Source organism: Stenella coeruleoalba, assembly GCF_951394435.1.
Source record: "Stenella coeruleoalba genome assembly, chromosome: 5".
Taxonomy (NCBI): Eukaryota; Metazoa; Chordata; class Mammalia; order Artiodactyla; family Delphinidae; genus Stenella; species Stenella coeruleoalba.
In genome coordinates this window covers 132,289,667-132,310,842 of record NC_137150.1, presented here as the reverse complement: position 1 = coordinate 132,310,842, position 21,176 = coordinate 132,289,667, and the positions used below count along the sequence as shown (strand labels likewise).

Below are 21,176 nucleotides of genomic sequence, written 5' to 3'. Positions count from 1 at the left end.
GTTGTGAACTTAAACATGTCTATGATAAACTTAAAATAACCACAAGGCCAGATTTTCAAACATGGAGACACAAGAAGGAAGGCGGAAGAAACTTTGAATAGCTTAAAAAACATTGGGACTTTTCATCCAATTAAAGTCTTTGGTTTTTGCAGGTGATATTATGTTACATTATCTGGTCCTTGTCACTGGATGTATGTCTGTTGGAAAAATTCAAGAATCTGAAGTTTTCCGAGTTACTTCCACTGAATTTATATCACTACGAATCGATTCTTCAGATGAGGATCGCGTTTCAGAAGTGCGAAAAGTGTTGAATTCAGGAAACTTCTATTTCGCGTGGTCTGCATCTGGAGTCAGTTTGGATCTGAGTCTTAATGCCCATCGTAGCATGCAAGAACATACAACCGATAATAGATTTTTCTGGTGAGTTCATATTACATTTTTCCCTTTGTAATCACGTGCTGTGCAACATAGAAGGTTGAACAGTTATTTCCAGAGATAGCAGCAGTGGGCATTGCCCATTGAGCACACCGCTCTTTCCTGCTGCGGTATCCTCAGCAGAGCATAGCAGGCATCCACTGTCATTTTTTAAAAGTTGTCATGTGATGTGAAACCCATTTACTCTCCCTGATCTAGACTGACCTTCCATTTCAGACATATATTTAAAATATTTATTTTAAAATTAGGAACGAATTAATTGTAATACAATTGCGTCACTCACATCCACTGTTCTTAGTTTTGAGGTCTTGTGTCTGGCAGCATTGCCTTTCTAAGCCCACATTCCCTTATTATTTTTAATTTTAAGGTTGTAAGTAGATGATCTTGATTCAAGAGCAACCGACTACGAGGAAGTAGTACGCTGGGATAAAGTTTAGTACTGTAATAAAATAAGACTTAATAAAACTTACCATAATAAAATACGTAACTGTGCCATGTTTCACGATTATGCGTAAGTGTGCTGTATTGTAAGTAAGCACTAATGGGGGCAGGGCCCACATGACTGTAATTAGTACCACTTTACTGGAGCAGACCAGATTTCTAGTATAGCTGTTCTCTTGTCCACAGTCAGCATCGATGTTGACTTTTTTCCTTAACACAATGGACAAATTTTATTTCATTTGTTTACTTATGTTATAAGGCCAAAGTCCGGGCCTCTCTGCTCTCGGTCTCCCTCAGTAGTTCAGATTCAGGGTGTTTCCTCCTGTATACTTTCCCTCCCACTTTCGCTATCTGCCATTATGGTCCTGGAGAAGGCCCTGGGTGTTAGAGGGCTTAAAGTCAACAACCTTAGGACAGGAAGCTAACTTCAGAGCAATAGTTTGGTCACCTTGTAGATCACATGGAAGTATCTTGGCCCAGAGGAGTGGCATGGGGGAGCAGAGAGGGCAGAGTGAAAAGGGCTTTGGAGCACTGTAGTCAGGGGGTGGGGTGTGGTGGGGAGGTCAGTGGGACAGATGAGTGGACGGAGTCCTGTCTGCTTGTGTCAGCCCTACACTTTTCTGATGGAAGAGACATTGAAGATTCTGCAAAAGGTAACGGTGTTGCAGCTGGACTTAGGGCAGCTATCCTTACCTTTTCCCCCCCCTGCTCATTCTTACCCAAAATTTCCTTGATTGAGAGAGAAAAGTTTTCCTGCCATAATTAGAAGTCCAGGCAGGTGCAGATGCATTGGCTGGATGGTCAGCAGTCCAGAACATCACTAAGTTTAATCAGTGGGAATAATTCATGTATCCTTTCATTCAATTATGGCTAGAGTTGGGGCAAATTTAGATAACAGATTGAAGGGTTTATCCAGCAGGAGACAGGCTGAGCGAAGGGGACGCTGAAATGCCAAAGGTGAGTTTTGCTCGTTTTACAGTTTCTACAGTTTTGCTAAGGATTGGATACTGGAGCTTCACTTAGTATAGAAAAACGAAAGCTCTTAGAACTCATTGTGCTACCCTTGCAGCTTATTAGTAGGAGTATTTTCCAGGATACAGCCAAGTAAGTTTTGTAGCCAGAGAGTAGCAACTTCCTCCATTGGAGATTTGAGGCTGCTGCCAGTCGAGAGTCAGGTGTAAATTTAAACAATCAAAACAGCAAGGCATTGACTGCAAAGAAAAATGAAGACTGACAGCAGAGGGAGAAACTCTACCTGAACAAATGTATGGATCCCGCTCCTATTTAAATGGGGGACCTCTGCTAGGACAGGGGCCTCAGCTGTGGTGTCTGGACAGACTGGGTCACAGTTTGAGCTTTGCCTCAGATCAATGTAGATAATAATAAGCGTGGAAGCTTACGTCCTCTTTTGAAATTAATGGCGGTCATTGGATTTAATGTTATCCTCCGAGTAATCCTACTACTCATCGCCATTCCAGTATGCTTTCCTGAGCGGGTGAGAAGGGCTGGGGTTGTAGCTGGTTTTCCAGGGCTGCACGTGGCCACCACCTGTTTTCTCTCTCCTACAGCTGTCACTTGAGGAGGGGGTTGGGGACAACTGCTCCAGCCGCGTTGCTGTGTATTCTTGGTATTAATGGCCCTAAAGCGTCAAGAAAATGCTGTGACATTGTTTTTATACCTCTTAAGACAACAAGATAGTGCAAAGCACTTAAGAAAGATTTCCGCTTAGATTGGTAGTTTTAAAACTCAGAGAACTAAGCTTCAGTATTCTAGAAACTTCACTTTTGTAAGGCACCTTTTTATCTGAAAGTACCAGATAGAAAGTTTTTCTTCACAACAGTATATTTGCTTTGGTGGTAGGTTGGTGAGGAGCTTCACGTGTTTGCTGTTGGAGGAATAAGGGTTGGACAGAGCCCCTGAGGCGGTCAGCAGGATGAGAAGATGGCCGGCGTGGCAGGACCCCAGCCCCTCAGCCCTGCTTTAGCCGTAGCAACTCTGCTTTTATGTTTCCTGATCACCAGGCTTCTGCGTGTTCGTTTGAACAAAACTCTTTGCCCCAAAAAAGTTTGGCAACCAGGCCCCATCCGTTATCTAGAATGTAAAAGTATTTGGAGCAGTGGAAAACTCTAGATATGCATTAATACGGTAACCACTAGCCCTTCTGGCTGTTTAAACTTAAATTAATTAAAATGGAGCCTCATAAAAGTCAAGCCTTAAGTAGAGCCTTCTAAAGTAGGGTGGGGATGTGTGTATGAAACCCTTTTTTGGAACAAGTGATAAATACATTATGAATAAAGACATAACAGAAATGGGGCCCAGATTCTAAAACCATAGAATGTATGCTGCTTTTCTATGGACCATAGATCACATGTCCAAGGATCTCATTTTATAGCCCTATCTTCCAATCCCTGCCATAGTAAATGTAAATGAATTGATTTATTTTTGGTGCCTTTTAATGTGCATGTTCCAGGAGCAACATTTTGAAGTGTACGCTGTGAGTCGTCCAGTGCTCATTACGCTAATGCAATTACTTCTTTTTCTGTTAGGAATCAGTCTTTGCACTTGCATCTCAAGCACTATGGTGTGAATTGCGATGACTGGTTATTACGCCTCATGTGTGGCGGAGTAGAAGTCAGAACAATTTATGCTGCTCATAAACAGGCAAAGGCTTGCCTCGTTTCCAGGCTAAGCTGTGAACGAGCTGGGACCAGGTTCAATGTCCGGGGAACAAATGATGATGGTCACGTCGCCAATTTTGTAGAAACAGAACAGGTATATGTTTATATTGCTTAATTCATGTATTAGGGGAGGGGCACAGAGAATAGTACGATAACAGATTTTTATTGATTCAGAACTCATTTCGACATCTGTAATGTCGTTTTATGGTTGTTCTTGGCTACTTATTAGCCTTAAGAGAGGATTCCCAAAAACAAACTTATTCAGCCATGGCTCTTCAAGTAAGTAACAAAACTTTTTGCTAATCAGCATGGCATTGCCAGTGTCATACGTTTTAGTATTGAATTTAAAATCCTCAATTATAGAGCCAGACAGCTTAAGAAAAGTGTTTCGATGAAATTAAGTCAAACCCAACTCTTAAAGCTAGGTATGTAGTACCATTAAAATGAAAAGTTATAATATTTTTGACTATGAAACTATGTAGTTGTAAATTCAGGCGATGCCCCCGGTCCATTTCAGATCTTCAAATTAGTTTTTGAAAAATAGAAAAAGCTAAAGAAAAAAAATGAACTCTGAAGGTGTATGTATAAAATATTGAAATTCAAAAGGAATTCCTTTTTAAAAGTTGTAATTCTTATGCTTCTATAGTCACGATTTTCTTGGTTAATGTATATAGAAGAACTATCACTAGTTGAAAAAAGAATCCAACTTATTTAGTGGCCTATTGGATATTTTGTTAGGATCGTTTGTATATGAGAGATTGGTCATGAGATATAACTGGCGTGCACTAGAAGTTAGGAAACTTGTCGTTTGCTGTAGAGGTAACAGCTTCGTCTGTGGAAACATTTTACCCATTATTTTTCTCTGTAGGTTGTGTACTTAGATGACTGTGTTTCTTCCTTCATACAAATCCGGGGGTCTGTCCCATTGTTCTGGGAGCAACCAGGGTTGCAGGTATGCGTTTTGACATTCAGGTTTTTTTTCTCTTGAGAACTTTCCATATTTTCTAAAGTTTCAGGATAGTTTATCAGTTCATTTGATAGTTCTACTACTCCGTCTAATAATATTAGCTAGATCCATAAATGAGGATCCAAGTACAGAGGTCCTGGAATTGTTCTAGTTATTTTTTCCTTTAATGTTCTTTTAAATATCCATAGAAATTCAGCTCCCATATTTAATATTAAAATTTTGATGTTTTCATGGCACACTGATTTTCAAAGTGTTTCTGTGCTTACTATCTCAGTATCTTAGTGTATAACAATTTAGTCTCTGTAGGTAGAAAAATGTAGTAGTTAAAACAAAGCTTCTGAAACCAGACTTCTCAGTTTGAGCCCTTACTTACCACTACTAGTTTTGTGATCTTGGACAAGTGATTTAACCCCTTTGTGTCTCAGGTTTCTTATCTGTAACATGGGAGTAATATTAGTAGTTCCTACTTCTTAGGTCTTAGGGTTCTTATGAGGATGAAATGGAAAGTGCTTAGAATAGTAACTGGCACACACAGTCAGCACTAGGTAAGGGTTAGCTATTGTTGTTAATAAGAATATATCTGCTACTGAAATTTTACTTTGTAATTTGTAGTGACTTGTCATCTTGAATATGTTCTCTGTTTTGCTTTCTGATCTTTTTTTCCTAAACTTTCCTTTGTCGATTAAATGTAAGATTTTTTTTCACCTAAGATCATAATACTGGATTGCCCATAGTAGTGTGATTTTGCATTTTATTTTTACTCAAACATGTTTAGTTCTGAAAGTGTTAAATTATATTCATTTTAGGCTTCTGGTATATAATGTGTAGTAAATTTTGTGCCTCAGTCTATACAGTATTGAGAAAACAGAAAAAAAAAAATCTTGCCTCCATTTAGTTCACAGTTGTATCTCTCTTATTCTAGGATGGTTATTGTGGAGGAAAATTGCAGACCACTTGAACCTTTTCAGTAAGGCAGTTTATTCAAGACAGGCTAAGAATTAACAAGGATTAATACTTGTGCTGCTTTGCTAAAATTCCTGAGTTCTCGTTAAGACCAGTTTAACTCATGTGGGTTTTATCTTTGGCATATAGGCGTAACTTAAATAGATACATTGCTCCCCAAGTCTCTCTTGGGAAAGAATACCCGCCCTACCCCACTTCTCCAAACTTTTTGTGACCAGAGGAGGGTGTTTGGAATATTTGCTTTAAGAAATTTCTAAAACCCTGTTTTGATGCAAGGTAAATGCTTTTGCTCTAGAGACAGGCTAGTATAAGAGATGGTAATAGCCTATTTATAAGCCCTCTGTTTTACCTGCTTTCTGTGTTATTAGGAAGTTCAGAATTACAGTGTTTGGTTATTCAGTAAGGTTGGATCCTGAGTAGTTACACTGAGGGATCCTCCTGGGGTGGGACTTCCTTCCGACTTCCTTCTGTGTTCTGTGGCCTGTCCACACAAGTAGTCTGGCTGGATAATGTCGTTTGATTATGGGCTGAAAACTACAGATTTTTAAATCGTGCCTTTCTTGATAGAGATAGTAATTTTTGAGACATCAAGGCAGTCCAGCAATTCTGCCAAATCATCACTGAGCTGGCCTGTTGTCTCAGGTTGGATTGAGGATTGGGTCAGTAGTTCCCAGTTATTTAGCTTAGTAGTTTTTAAAGCCAGCCTTTCTTTGAACAGGGATGGATCCGTTTCATGAGTATTTTTTATCATTTCCCCACCATTCTAAAAGAGTAGGAATAGAGGAATGAAAATAATAGATATTGATTTAAAAAAAATAAAAATATCAAGACCCCAAGTTCATTTTCTCATAGAAGACAAATAAGGACTTTTGACTTAGGGTGGCTGTAAATGGTCGTTAGGTGTCCTGTGTGTTCTCGGGACTGGAATTTATTATTGGGAATCCTTGAAGTTAGTGTTGCCTAGTGAGATGTCGCACTTCGCAAGTCACAGACAGAGAATCCTCAGGCAGTTGTCCCTTGTTCTACCTCTTTTCGTCCATGAATAATTCCTCTCAGGTTCTTAAAATATTTTAAAGGAATCTTTGGAAGTGATTTTAAAATGCAGATTCATGGCCTCAACTTCACTTGAATCTTTTTGAAAGATTCAACTTGAATCAACTTGAATCTTTTTGAAAAGATTCAAAAAAAGAATCTTTTGGAATGGGGCCAGGAATCTGCATTTTAATTTGAGTGGTTAAGTTAACCACTCAAATTAGAGAACTTGTGCTGTACTGGATCCTTTCCTGCTGCCCTTGCGGTGTATCCAGCCCTGCCTGCTCCAGCGGCCAGTCCTGAGCCAGCAAGGCGGCCCTGTGACGCTTAGCCCCAGCTTTCTCCTAGGTCTTGGGACTTTCTCTTTCTTTTCATCCCCACTCCTGTCATCTCAGTTAAGGTTTTCATAATTCCTTCTTGCCTGGAAGATTCTCACAGTTTTCTAACTGGTCTCCTCCCTGCTTTCTGGCCATTCTTACCACTTTTGATCTATTTCACTCATCAGATCTGTGCACCCGTTGCTTCGTGTTCTGGCTTCCTCTACTTATCTGGCTTCATGCCTGGCTGTTTCTAGCAAGAATCCTCTGCTCCCCAAACGAAGGTTTGTTGTCCTTCAGTAGCCGACTCAGATCTCGTGGAATGGATTCCGGTCACTCCTCCACACTGATCTCTTCATGAAATCCTTAAGTTCTTCTAAACGTGTATTATTCTGTACACATTAGGTGTATATAGTCTTGTATCCTATGAGAAATTCAAAGACTGTAGTGATGCTTCAGAGAGAGCTTGCAATCTGTTTGGGGAGACGGGCCTTTTATGGAAAAGATAAACATCAGTATCAATTAGTTCGAGGCATCATAAGAGTTGTCATAAGGTGCTGCCCAGGTAAGAGTGATATTTCAAGTGCTGGCAACTCACTCATTTTACTTATGATTTCCTTTTTTTGAAGGTATTTAGCATTTATAATTTGTAGTGTTCCTCTGATACTATATCATTACATTATATTATAGCCTATATTAGTCTTAAAAATGGTAAGCATCATGAGATTTATGCCTGGCGTGGTGTGGCACATTGAATATTTGGTTGAATTGAAGTTTCAGAAGTATGTGAACATGAAGCAATACTATTGTCAGAAGATGATGTTCCATACCACCCAATGAAATGGTTTTCTAAAAATACCTTTGATGTAACTTTTTTTTTTAATGGGGTAAATTTATGGTTATTTAAAGCCTTAAAACTTTTATCACCATTGACATAACTTTTTTATTATAGAATTTTTTTTTGACATTGGGTAATAAAACCTAGTCTAGTCTAACCAACAGATTGCTGTAAGTGTTATGATGTGTAGCTAATTGTGTATATGCGTTGGGGAGCAGACAGTAGGGAACCAGCACAGCCGTTACCTAAAAAACATGAGAAAACTTGTATTTTTTTCACCTTCTTAACAGTTGAGAGTACTGTGCAAGATAAATGTTAATGAATAAACAAAATGCTAAGTCTTGAACTTTTATAGTATAGGCAATTACCTGAGAGGACTCCAAAGAGAAAGTTTTCTGCCGCCTAAAATGCTTAAAGTCCTGGAGCACACATCTTTCAAAATTTAAGATTTTATGCAGTCTGTTAAGCACTAGAAAATGAAATGGAATATAGATGTGACATTTGGCTAATCAATTTCTTACTAAGAATAAAAAGCACTAAAGAGAGAATCCACTGATTTCTCAGGACATTCAGTTGTCTCATCAGATCAGGAGGGGTAATGCTGAGTGGATGATAATACTGTTAATTCAGTTTTGAACTGAATTGGATGGGCATATTAGTGCTTATTTTCTAGTTTTATTTGTCCAACTGCATGACTGATTTGGCAGCCCTCCTCCCACGCTGCCTTTAAAGTCACTTTGTTCACAGATTAGCAAGAACGAATTCTGGGGAACTTTGATCCCAAAGTCTCAGGGAAATGTTTAAAAGTGAAATTCAGGGAAGGAATCTGGTCTCACTGCTGTACATCTTCTTGGCATCTGTTATACCTTTCTCAATTCTGCCTCATCTCTCTGTTGCTTTCCTATAGGAGAAAAGAAAAACTGTAACAAAACACAATTGCTAGTTATTTTCCATCTTGTTTAATTCTCTTAACCCAGATTTTCTGATTCTGCAAAATGTGCTGTAACTGTAGTTGTGTGCCTGAGAGATTGACTTGGAAAGTCTGTTTTTCCAGGAACAATGTTTTTAATTTGTAGGATCTTTGGGTGAGGGAGGAGTGAACAGAGTATTCAGCATAACAGAGAAAAAAAGAATATGTAGACATTGCACTTGTCGGCTGCCCGGAAGAGTAGGAATTTTTGTCAGGAGGCCTGAATTGTCATGCGAATCTTTTTTGAAATGAATGCTGTTGCCCTGAGAGGACAAGTTTATTCACTTGGCTGTATTTGGTTTTTTATTGCCCAAATGGCAATATCGGTTGACATATGAAGGGCACGTAATTTGAGCTTAAAACAAGGTAATGTATGTGAAAGCACTCTTAAAAATATCTTACATAAATAAAAATCCTTGTTAGTTTACAAGTGTTTCATAATGGTCTAACTTCTAGTTCTTTTTTTGTGAGGTTGTGTTTTAAAAAATAAAAGGGATGAGAACCTCCTAGAACTTGTTTTTTAAAGAATATCATGAATGGCAATCACTCAGCTCGCTACTGGGTGTTTAGCAAATGCATTGTTACATACTGTAAACAATATTTCTTTTGTCTACGTGTTGGCTTTTGGTATGGTTACACATATTTTTCTTATCTTAGGTGGGATCTCATCGTGTTCGTATGTCAAGGGGGTTTGAAGCCAATGCACCTGCTTTTGACAGGTAAGACTGATTATTTTTACATAGTGCTGTAGGTTTTGATATTGCTAAGCAGTGAGACTAGTTCTAATTGTATTTACTGATTCATTTCAGCTTTTTTGGCTCTAAGGAAAATTTCTTCTTGACTCCTAATTTAACTGGAGGACAGTGACACTTACTGTTATGAATTCTAGGGGTGGTAGCACTAGGTGTGTGGGTCTTGTCGTCTGGGCCTTAAAACTACCTCTCACCGGTGCGCTGTCCAGTACGGTAGTTACTAGCCGCCTGTAACTCTTGAGCATTTGAAATCGACTAGGCCGGATTGAGATGTGCTGTAGGTATATAATATATACTGGATTTGAGACTTAGTGCAAAAAAAATGCAAAATACTTTATTGATATTTGTTTTATATATCAATTATATGTAGAAATGATATTTTAGCTGTATTGGGTTAAATAAAATATATGTAAATTAATTTCCTCCTTTGATGTTTACTTTTTTAATATGCCTTCTAGAAAATTTTAAATTTTGTCTGTGGCTCATATTACATTTCCTTTGGACAGCATTGCTCTCTAGCTTCTGGAATGGTTAGAAGCTAGAGAAAATAAAGGCTTCTATTTGGGGTCTCTTTTCCTTAAGGCTAGAGCTGTTAAGGAGGTCTCTCTGAGTACTCACGGAGTGTGTGATGTCCTCATGTGTGAGGTGCAGCCCTACGCCCTCTGCCCTTGCTGCCTTCCCACCAAAGCTGGGTGGCTCGTGTTTTCCGTGGCTGTCTAGCTTCAGCCTCAGGGTGGAGAGGGATCTAGATGATTCCAACAGCTCGAGCATAGGTGGGAGTTTGTCAGAGAGGAAATTGCATTGAGTTTTTATAAATTCAGAGTTTTGAGACTGTGTGGAATGGATTTGTATCCAGTTTTGCCAATTGTATGAGTTGAGGGGCTTCCCTGGTGGTCCAGTGGTTAGGACTCCGCACTTCCACTGCAGGGGGCTTGGATTCGATCCCTGGTAGGGGAACTAAGATCCCACATGCCACAAGGCACAGCCAAAAAAAAAGAAAGAATAAAATACTGCCACGTGGGTCCTGTTTAATAATGGGTTCCTGTTTATTGAAAAAGTTTTTGGCTTGTCATTTGACATACGTTTATTTCCTTTCTTTCTTTAATAGGCATTTTAGAACACTTAAGAATTTATATGGTAAACAAATAATAGTAAATTTGCTCGGATCTAAGGAAGGGGAACATATGCTAAGTAAGGCTTTCCAGGTAAGTGTGATCATTTTTTTCTTCTGTTCTGGCCCATGGACACCTAGAATGGTATTTTTAAATAATACAATAATCAGATTCTTCCAGGAAGTAAATTACTTCCTAGAAAAAGATTGGGTACTTGTTGGAACCATTCATTCTTTGGGGCAATTAGGTAACAGTTTAGGATAATCTTGCTGAAATTGGGATTATGGAAAGCTTTCAAGGCAATTGACCCTGTTTTCTAATCTGCTTATTTATGTTGTAGAGAAGCAGAAGGATACCCTCCCCCTAAAAAATGCTCGTCTGTCACTGGCATAAAGATACCAGGCAGGGCTTCCCTGGTGGCGCAGTGGTTGAGAGTCCACCTGCCGATGCAGGGGACACGGGTTCGTGCCCCGGTCCGGGAAGATCCCACATGCCGCGGAGTGGCTGTGCCCGTGAGCCATGGCCTCTGAGCCTGTGCGTCTGGAGCCTGTGCTCCGCAATGGGAGAGGCCACAACAGTGAGAGGCCTGCATACTGCAAAAAAAAAAAAAAAAAAAAAAAAAAGATACCAGGCAGTTTCCTCCTTCATCTGTTCATCGTCTTGCCTATTTCCTAGAAACCATAGTCACTGTTTTAAACCTATGAAATGTTGAATAATGCATTTGTATACACACAAGACTTCTTGTACTGATGAGAGAAAATTTGAGAATTTCCATTAAATAAGAACCTAAAGAAATGTCTGACTTCTAAGGAAAAATATTTTTCATAAATGTTTATTGAGTCTGAATTGATATAAATTATAGTGTTACATAAGATTATAAACTTAAACAAAATGGTTGGAAAACATTTTCTAAAGTTAAGCTAATGAAGTCCAAAATTAATTATTTGGCTATTTTGTTTTAATATTGTTAATAAACAACTTATACTTTAGAGAATGTGGTAAACTTTTTATGGTAAACTTTTGAAACGTTTGTATATATTGAAGGTATAGAAAAATGAATTTTTCAATGGGCTTTGTCTTAAAAAATAAGCTATTTTATTTTGAGATTCTGTAATAGATATAAAGTCATTATATTTTTATGGTAAAAAATGAAACGCTGGTGGCTGGAAATCATTTTTCATTTTCTAAACCAGATGGGAATGTTATTTAAGTTCCCTGATATTAATCATGCCATACCCAATCTTTCCGGGATAGTATATGAGGTTTTAGGAAAAGGATGCCATAAGATATCAGCAAGTAATTTTCCATTTTACTGCCAGGGGCGATGAAAGCTTTGTGAGATTAGTAAGATTTCAAGGACCTGCTGAGATTTTCATTTAAAATGTAAAGTTCCATTTATAACAGTATATTGATAAGATCATATTTAGTTAACATTTAAATGAATATTTACCTTTTATTTTCAGAGTCATTTGAAAGCTTCTGAACATGCAACTGACATCCAGATGGTGAATTTTGACTATCATCAAATGGTTAAAGGAGGAAAGGCAGAAAAATTACATAGTGTTCTTAAACCTCAGGTCCAGAAGTTTCTGGATTATGGATTTTTTTATTTCAATGGAAGTGAAGTTCAAAGGTTTGACTGCTCTGTTTCTCTTTTCTTTAAATTGGGACTTTGCTATAATTTTATTTAATTAAATAAAATACCTTCCTTTATTATACTTGATTTTAAGCTTGTTTTCCTTTCTTTCTAGTAATAGCTTACATTACTGGGTACATACCATGGGTCAAGCAGTACACTTAGTCTTTACAAGTATAATAACAATCGTAGAGATCAGTTCTTTTATTATCTCCATTCACATTTGAGGAAGCGAGGCACAAAGCTATCATCTGCCCCAGGTCATATAACTAGGAAACGGTAGAGCTTGATTTATCTGGCTCCAGATCTCATGCTGCTATCTCTGAGGCTATTACATTTCTCCCTTAAAATTAATGTCTTAGGGGCTTCCCTGGTGGCGCAGTGGTTGGGAGTCCGCCTGCCGATGCAGGGGATGCGGGTTCGTGCCCCGGTCCGGGAGGATCCCACATGCCGCGGAGCGGCTGGGCCCGTGAGCCATGGCCGCTGAGCCTGTGCTTCCGGAGCCTGTGCTTCGCGGTGGGAGAGGCCACAGCAGTGAGAGGCCCACGTACTGCAAAAAAAAAAAAAAAAAAAAATTAATAATATTTCTTGGCTTCAGTAAGGATTATTATTATTATTTGGCTGTGTTGGGTCTTTGTTGCTGCATGCGGGCTGTCTCTAGTTGCGGTGAGCGGAGGCTACTGTTCGTTGTGGTGCACGGGCTTCTCACTGCGGTGGTTTCTCTTGTTGCAGAGCACGGGCTCTAGGTACACGAGCTTCAGTGGTTATGCAAGCAGGCTCAGTAGTTGTGGCTCACGGGCTCTAGAGCGCAGGCTCAGTAGTTGTGGCGCACAGGCTTAGTTGCTCCGTGGCATGTGGGAGCCTCCTGGACCAGGGCTTGAACCCGTGTCCCCTGCATTGGCAGGTGAATTCTTAGCCACTGCGCCACCAGGGAAGACCCCAGTAAGGATTATTAAATGCAAAAAAAAAAAAAGAAGACATTGGTTATTGTCTGCTCTGATACAGAACTATGGGGTTATAAATCTGAGTGTGTGTCTGGCTCCTGACTACTGGCCTCATTAAAAATACGTGGTAATCGCCATCGTTCTATGAAGGCCTCTGCACGTTCAAAAACGGAGGTGCTTAGCATGGTCTGAGCGTGGAGTTTTTGGCCCTCTGACATCAAAAGGTCACTGACTCAACATTCACACATGCCCAGTTGGAGGGTTGGTGGTCCTAACCAGTGTTAACCAGTTCAGCTTGCTCCTATCCAGTCTTAACCAGCTCATCTCCAGCTATACACAGCTGACTCCAAGTCCCTGGAAAATAACTTGGACAAACATCTTATTGCTTAGCCTGCCTGCTGCTTGGAGGATGTGCAAGTCTTAAAATGACCTTGATTGGTGAAGGCAGGTAAAATGGATTTGACTAATAATTACCCATGGTTTAATTATAATCTACATAAATCATTTATTTGGAAACAAAAAAAAATAAGTGGATGTGGTTGAGTAGAGAGATATGTAATAAAGAATATATGGCACATTTCAATTAGGATGTGGTCACAAATCCCCCCTGAACAGTGCCATGGAGGGGGTGAGTATAGAGGACTTACAATTAGGTGACTTGAGTTCAAATTCTAGTTTGTTCCCCTTCTGATTTTGTGAGCCTGGATAAGTCACTTAGCTATTAGGAGTCTATTTCTTATGCTACAAATGACCCAGATTCCGTTAATAGTTAATGAATGCCTGCTAGGAGCTAGAGGCTGTGCTAGGAGGGAGAGGTCCAAGAAAGACAAGATGCGTTTCCTGCCTTAAAGGAGCTCATGGATTAGTGAAGAAGATACAGTCTATAATAGACATTTTCCCCCTCATAGGTTATTGAGGGTGTTCAGTGATGTGTATGAAGGGACTTGAAAGCCTAAAATACTCAATAAATGTAAGCTGATGCTACAGCTCTTGAAGATAATGATTTTACAAATAATTAGGGGCATCTGAATAGAGTACTCAACTTTTCCCTTTCTCTATGTTCCCAAAAGTCAGGTAACAAGAAAACAATTCAATGTAATTCCTTGTGACTTTCTAAAGTCTTTTGTGTTTTCAACAAATTGAATGGAGATAATAAAATCTATCTTGCAAATCTAAAAAAAAAATGTGTGGCAGAATGTTAACAGTTGTAGAATCTGGATGGTGGGTATATGGGTGTTCACTGTAAAACTCTTTCACCTTTTTTGTGTGTTTGAGAACTGTTAGACCAGAAAGTTGCGGGGGGGGGGGGGGAGAAAGTAGATGCTACACTTTAATGAGCTTAATTTTTCTCAGTTTGTTTTAGGTTTGTTATTTTTGTTTTAAACTGTCTGTTTAATTTCACTGAATTTGTTACAGATGCCAGAGTGGTACAGTTCGAACAAACTGCTTGGATTGTCTTGATAGAACAAATAGTGTGCAGGCATTCCTTGGCTTAGAGGTAAAAAGAATAAAATATGTCTGTGCAACTTGTAGCAAATGCCTTCTTCAGTGCTTTTGTAATATTTATGTTTCTCATTAATGACTTTTCACAAAATGAAGTTATGCTAAAGGCATTCTTTACTTCTAGTCTTTTTCTTTGGGGGAGGGGGCAACATCCCTTTTCGTTTAAATGTTTCCTTTATCTGTTCTAAATACTTTCTTTAGATAGCATCTGTTTCCCTCTATTGTTCCTTAACTTTCCCTTAAAAAAAACCCCTGCTATTTATACTATTCCAGTAATTGCCTCTTTCTGCCTGTCTTTTGGATAAAGAAAAGAAATACGTGTATAGTGTGTGTGAAGAAAAAACAAACAAACGTGTATATATTTGGCCTTCATTCTCTGTGTTGTCTTTTAAAAGTCTTTTTGGAATGGGGGAGGATCTGTTTTCACATGTACAACCCTATAGGATTATATTTTCGACAGAGTCTGATCCAGTGCCATTTACATGGCATTTTCAAATCAGTAGCTACAAAAAACAGGACCAGATGAAAATGTCATTGTTAGAAGGAGAGTGAATGAGAGCCAACTTCTGTAACGAAGTCTCTGTTTAAAAGTTTTTTCCTTTACTATTTATATATCAAATTCAGTCTAATTTAGGCATAATCTCAACTATTTGACAAACTGTGTAGCAATGCTGAGATTTCTAAGTCTTGCCTATTACGCAGCAGTTAGGTTCATAAGGCTATTGTGGGTCTTCATTTAGTTCCATAGGAACTTAGCATAGTTCTCAAATACTATGAAAAACAGGAATAGGAAGTAACAGGTTCTTATTTCCTCTAACAGAGGATCTTAAATTTGGCCAGAATATTGGTTAATTAGTTACTCTGCAACTGAGGGTCTTTCTTTCTCGAAATGCAAGTACAATGTATAGAATTGTCTACTACAAAAATGTAGTTTTCATGTAACTAAGTAAATTTTACTGCTTTGCCTTTTTTGAAATCTGTCCTTGAGGTTTACTTAGAAAATACAACAGAAATAAAAGTAAAAGCAGGAATTTGGTCCTAGGGATGGAGTTTATCACACGGCTCAGGTTTGTTTTGAGTTCTGTTCTGAAGTGGCTAAAAACATTTAGTTAGATTCTGAGAGTAAGCTTAGTGAAGTACTTGAACATCTTCATTAAAAGTAGAACAAGTGTTAGAATCTGACTTAGCTGACTACCCACTGTCTGTTGTTAGGTGTGAGAATACTCCCTAGTATAGCAGTTGGTTGACTGGTTACAAAATATACTGCTAGTGTAGGCAAAACCAAACTACTTGTAGTGAAGGCCACTTTTGCCCAGTTCCTTGAAGAAGGAGGTATAAATGATAAAGGAGATGCCGGAGGCTGATTTTGTTAATACTCCATGCCAGCAAAGAGTAGCCCTGGTGTAGGTCTCTAGGCAATCAGATAAACCCAGTATAGGGTTTTTAATATTATTTTAATGTTTGATCCCTCTATAATTATGGATAATGTCCACTTATAGACAAGATAAAAGGAAACACAAATGGGAGGGAGTTAAGTAAAAATGCAAGACATCGACTAGATTCCAAATAAGAGAAAGAGACTGGATAAGGATTATACGTTGCTTTGCCTTTGCCAGACTTCAAGGCTAAGAGTCATTCATAGTAAAGACCAATAACTTTTCTGAACACTTCTACTGTGATGAAGGAACTGTGGGAGCCCAAAGATCCTTGCATTCCTTGCATGCTGTGTCCCCCCTAGTTCTCCCTTATATGCTTTACTGATACGAATTTTATACATTAGAAGCTGTCGTGACTTTATTCAGAGATATGACTCACTTTTAAAATTTTGATAACAATTCAAGAGCAGCTCTACTTTTCTCACAATCTCCTGACCTTAATTACCCAAATGTGTAGACCCAAATCCAGAAATTAAAGAAACTTAGTTATTTCTACATATATTTAAATAAACGAGGTAAATATTGATATATTTCTCTGCTCCAATGCGTGCTGTTGTGTATTGTTCTTTTAGGTGAACAAGGTAAACTAGTCTGATTTATAGGGACATTTTTTTCCTACTTTTTGGCTGCGCGGCTTGTGGGAACTTAGTTCCCCGACCAGGGATTGAACCTGGGCCCTCGGCAGTGAAAGAGGGGAGTCCTAACCACTGGACCGCCAGGGAATTCCCCATAGGGCCATTTTGATAAGCTTAATATCATTTAACCAGAAAGAAGTTCTTATTACTGCAAGGGAATACTGAGTTACTTGTAGGTTTCATTGATGTGATATTTACTTCAGAAATTGACATGGTGGAAAATAGTAAACTTGTGTTTTCAGAATCCAGACCCACAAAGTCCTGTAACTGTAAATTCTTGGTTTGATTCTGGTAGTTCTTAAAAAGTCACATCATAATGAATGTATTCATATACTTACAAAAGTTTCTCTTTTGCTGTTTTAGATGCTAACTAAACAATTGGAAGCTCTCGGCTTAGCTGAAAAGCCTCAGCTGGTGACTCGCTTCCAAGAAGTTTTTCGGTCAATGTGGTCTGTGAATGGTGATTCAATCAGTAAGATTTATGCAGGAACTGGAGCTCTTGAAGGAAAGGCTAAGGTAGATCTAGATCTATCATAACATTATAAAAGATCCTTTTTCCTTCTTTAATAAAGCTTTAAATGGACTCTTTTAAATTAATAGTTTGGTTTTTATAAGGTATCTGTTTTAGAATTCTGCTTTATCATGCTTTTATGGCCTCTTTAACACTTCCTTCTATAGTGGATACTAATGATTGAACAGATAGTTATTTCCCTAGGTTTGAGGGACACGTATACATGACATATTCAGTTGTTTAGTGATAATCCACTAGGCTTAGATATGTGTTCCTCACATTTTTTAAAATGATTTTTCACCTGCATAATATCTGTTTTACTTTTCATATTATTTTGATTAAAAATATGTTTCTTTTAAACCTTTGGTTTTGTGTGTGTGTGTGTGTGTGTGTGTGTATGTGGCCGCACAGCACGACATGCAGGATCTTGGTTTCCTGGTCTAGGGATCGAACCCAGGCCCCCTGCAGTAGAAGCACAGAGTCCTAACCACTGGACTGCTAGGGAATTCCCCCAAATATGTTTTTCTTTAAAAAAAAAAATCAGAGACTTCCCTGGTGGTTCAGTGGTTAAGATTCCACACTTCCAGTGCAGGGGGCATGGGTTTGATCTCTGGTTGGGGAACTAAGATTCCACATGCTTGCTGTGTGGCACGGCCAAAAAAAAATTTTTTTTTAATTAAAAAAGTAAAACAACAAAACAAAACCTCCCCTCCCTCCCAAATCATAGTCTTCCCAATAAAGAGTCTTGTCTTATTTGACTTTGTTTACCCAGCACTTGACGCAGTGCATTCTGTTGGATAGATGTGTGATAAATGCTGGATGGACCAATAAATCAATGGGCAATTTATGCCACACCCACTGTGAACCAAATGCTATTAGGGCTTAAGTTTGTTTTTTGTTTTTGTTTTTGCTTTTGTTTTTTTTTGCGGGGTACGTGGGCCTCTCACTGTTGTGGCCTCTCCCGTTGCGGAGCACAGGCTCCGAACGCGCAGGCTCAGCGGCCATGGCTCATGGGCCCAGCCGCTCCGCGGCATGTGGGATCTTCCCAGACCAGGGCATGAACCCGTGTCCTCTGCGTCAGCAGGCGGACTCTCAACCACTGCACCACCAGGGAAGCCCAGGGCTTAGGTTTTTATTCTTTTTCTTTTCTTACCTTGAAAAGGAGGCTATCAAAATGTGCAAAGGAAGTGTGAAATATGGACATAATTATAAGTCTGTGCCTCGTCATTACTTTCATCTACAGACTACTTTCTCCTTTAGTGTTTGGCCCTTACTGAGGGACTTTGGGTGCATACTTGAGGTATTTTTCATTATTTTATATACTTAAATATTGACCTTTTATGTCTCCTGGCCTCCATTGAATTTAATATTCTAAATCCCTATCCCCAGAAATAGAAACAGGGACATTTACCACTTTTATAGTTTCTTATTTAGCCGCTTCAATATAGCAGCTGAAGTTCATCATCACAAAGTCTTCTTTTAATTTCCAAATCTTCCTCCTCTTCTGTGTCTCATAAAGTGTCATGCTTCTGTTCAGAGGCATTGGCCTTACCTGCAAAAGTTCCTTTTGTTCAACTCACAGAAATAATTTGTACTGACATTTACAAGTATTTACATCTCAAATGGTCCCTTTTTTTTTTTTTTTTTTTTTTTTGGCGGTACGCGGGCCTCTCACTGTTGTGGCCTCTCCCGTTGCGGAGCACAGGCTCTGGACACGCAGGCTCAGCGGTCATCGCTCACGGGCCCAGCCGCTCCGTGGCATATAGCATCTTCCCTGTCCGGGACATGAACCCGTGTCCCCTGCATTGGCAGGCGGACTCTCAACTACTGCGCCACCAGGGAAGCCCCCTTAAATGGTCCCTATTTTTGAAAACCCGAGATTGTTAAACTTTCATGTATTCCTTTTGAATAAAGAACATAATTCTTGCTTTTAAACCTGATTCTCTACAACTATTGCTTAAAATATTCTTTTACGTTCTGCCTTTTTGTTTCTGCAGTTGACTATCTATGTACAGAGGTTACATATATTTTCAGCGGTCTTTTATCTCTAACAAAATAGATATGAACTTTTATGTATTAAATATTCTAGTCTGAATTGAACTAAAATCTAACATCTGAACTGCTCTTTCTTTTCCTTTCTCTGGGTTCCTTTTGATTAATTGCCTGATAATGTGAATGGTGAGTCTCTTTTCAAATAATGTCATTTGCATATGTTTTATGGAAGGAAATAACATTTTAAGCCTCAAATTCCTGTTATTTCTTTAAGGAATAAAAATTACATATTGCAAACTAAAGTTCTTTTTCTAAAAGGCAAGAGTTTGTTGTTGTTTTTTTAAAACAATCATCAAAATCTGTAAGATTAAAATATCTTTATGATAGCTAACACACCTGAGTAAAATATATGTTCATTAGAAGTTGTAATCGGCTCTCTCACTGTAGGAATTGGCATATATTTATTTTTATTACTTATATTTACATAGGCAAAGTGACCTAAAATATACAAACTGTAGTTTACATGTTACAGACTAGACCTTCGTTCTCATATTCAATTTTAGTTTTAACTAATGTAAGTTATTGGGAGCAATTTCAATTTTATTTTTCTACTATTAGAGTACTTCGAAGTTTTCCTGAGAACATGCAAGTGCAGTGTATCCTCCTTTATCTCCCCTGCTTCTCCCCACCTATCCCATCCATCCCCAGGTCTAAAAGTTACTATGTAAGAAGTAATTTCCTTGTCTTGAATAAGTATATTTCAGTTTATTTCCTTTATAGTAAACAATTTTAAACTTTTAAGGCTCTAGATATCATTAGTGGATGCAGTTGTGGCGCTGAGCTTCTTCTGTCTCTGTGCAGAGCTGTTATCCAAAAGAGGAAAAGAAACAGTGACATCTTGAGACATTTTAATGTGATGGTTTGATATTCAAAATAGAATAATTAGGTCCTTTTTATTACAGTAAAGTCATATAAAACTTATTTAAAGTTTCAGAATACCTATTGAATAAAAACAATTTAGAATGAAAGTCCATGCTTTTTTCCCCAACAGGCTGGAAAGTTAAAAGATGGTGCTCGTTCTGTTAGTAGAACAATTCAGAATAACTTCTTTGACAGCTCCAAGCAAGAGGCCATTGATGTTTTGCTACTGGGAAATACTTTAAATAGTGATTTAGCTGACAAAGCTCGAGCCCTTTTAACTACTGGAAGTTTGCGTGGTATGCGTCCTTACTTTATATTTTACTTTATATTGTTTATATTCCTTCTAAAAGTCCAAGAGGTAAATGTAAACTTACTTACGTAAATACTTTTTAGATTGAGTTGATTAAAATAGTTTTGGAAGGAATTTCTGTCCGTGTAATTTTCTAAAATTGCATTCTCCAAAGGAAGTTTATCTCTCCTAAAACGTCTATATCATTAGTGGAATTATTAAGCTAAAACCGAGGCCCATGCATGTTTTCTTTTATAGATTATGATTGAGGAGGGAAATGGTTTAAGTATTGCTAACTTTATATAAGGCAGGAATTCATAAAATATTCAGCTAGTACTTTCAGTAGAGTATTTAATAATTATGTAGAAAACATTGCTTTATTGAAAAAAACAATACCTTTGTTGGTTATTTAGCTAATCACCACCCCAAAAGTTTCTATAACTTGGTCCTACCTTTTAAATGCTGTTGTTTGAATAAGCATTAAATCATATTAATAATTTTAAAATGCTTATTATTGGACACCATCATTCCCAATTTTAATATTTGACATAAATATATGGCTTTCAGAATGGCTGTTTATCTTTCACTGTGTCTTTCATTAAAATCAAAAGAATTTGAGCTCATATCAGTGAGCGTATATTAAGCAGTATCGTGGGAAAACTCAATATACATTGTAAAACTTAATAGACTTCCTTAATTTCATATTTTTTTCTATTTTAACACTGTAGCACTCTGAACATTTTCATTTCTTCTGTTACCCCCCCAAACCAAACCTTTCAATTTTCCCTGTTCAAGTAGGAGAAA

At 38.2% G+C, this 21,176-nt stretch overlaps 1 protein-coding gene across 2 annotated transcripts in view; it reads left to right on the top strand.

The window, feature by feature from the left end:
• The window catches only part of SYNJ1 (synaptojanin 1), an 87,517-nt gene that overhangs the window by 25,301 nt on the left and 41,040 nt on the right, over window positions 1–21,176 (top strand). For both annotated transcript variants that reach the window (XM_079922458.1, XM_079922459.1), the window contains exons 4-12: window positions 153–420; window positions 3,423–3,648; window positions 4,423–4,506; window positions 9,299–9,360; window positions 10,502–10,598; window positions 11,969–12,138; window positions 14,502–14,583; window positions 17,023–17,175; window positions 20,214–20,379. In XM_079922458.1, the coding sequence (XP_079778584.1) occupies window positions 153–420; window positions 3,423–3,648; window positions 4,423–4,506; window positions 9,299–9,360; window positions 10,502–10,598; window positions 11,969–12,138; window positions 14,502–14,583; window positions 17,023–17,175; window positions 20,214–20,379 (1,308 nt within the window). The remainder of the gene's footprint in view (window positions 1–152; window positions 421–3,422; window positions 3,649–4,422; window positions 4,507–9,298; window positions 9,361–10,501; window positions 10,599–11,968; window positions 12,139–14,501; window positions 14,584–17,022; window positions 17,176–20,213; window positions 20,380–21,176) is intronic.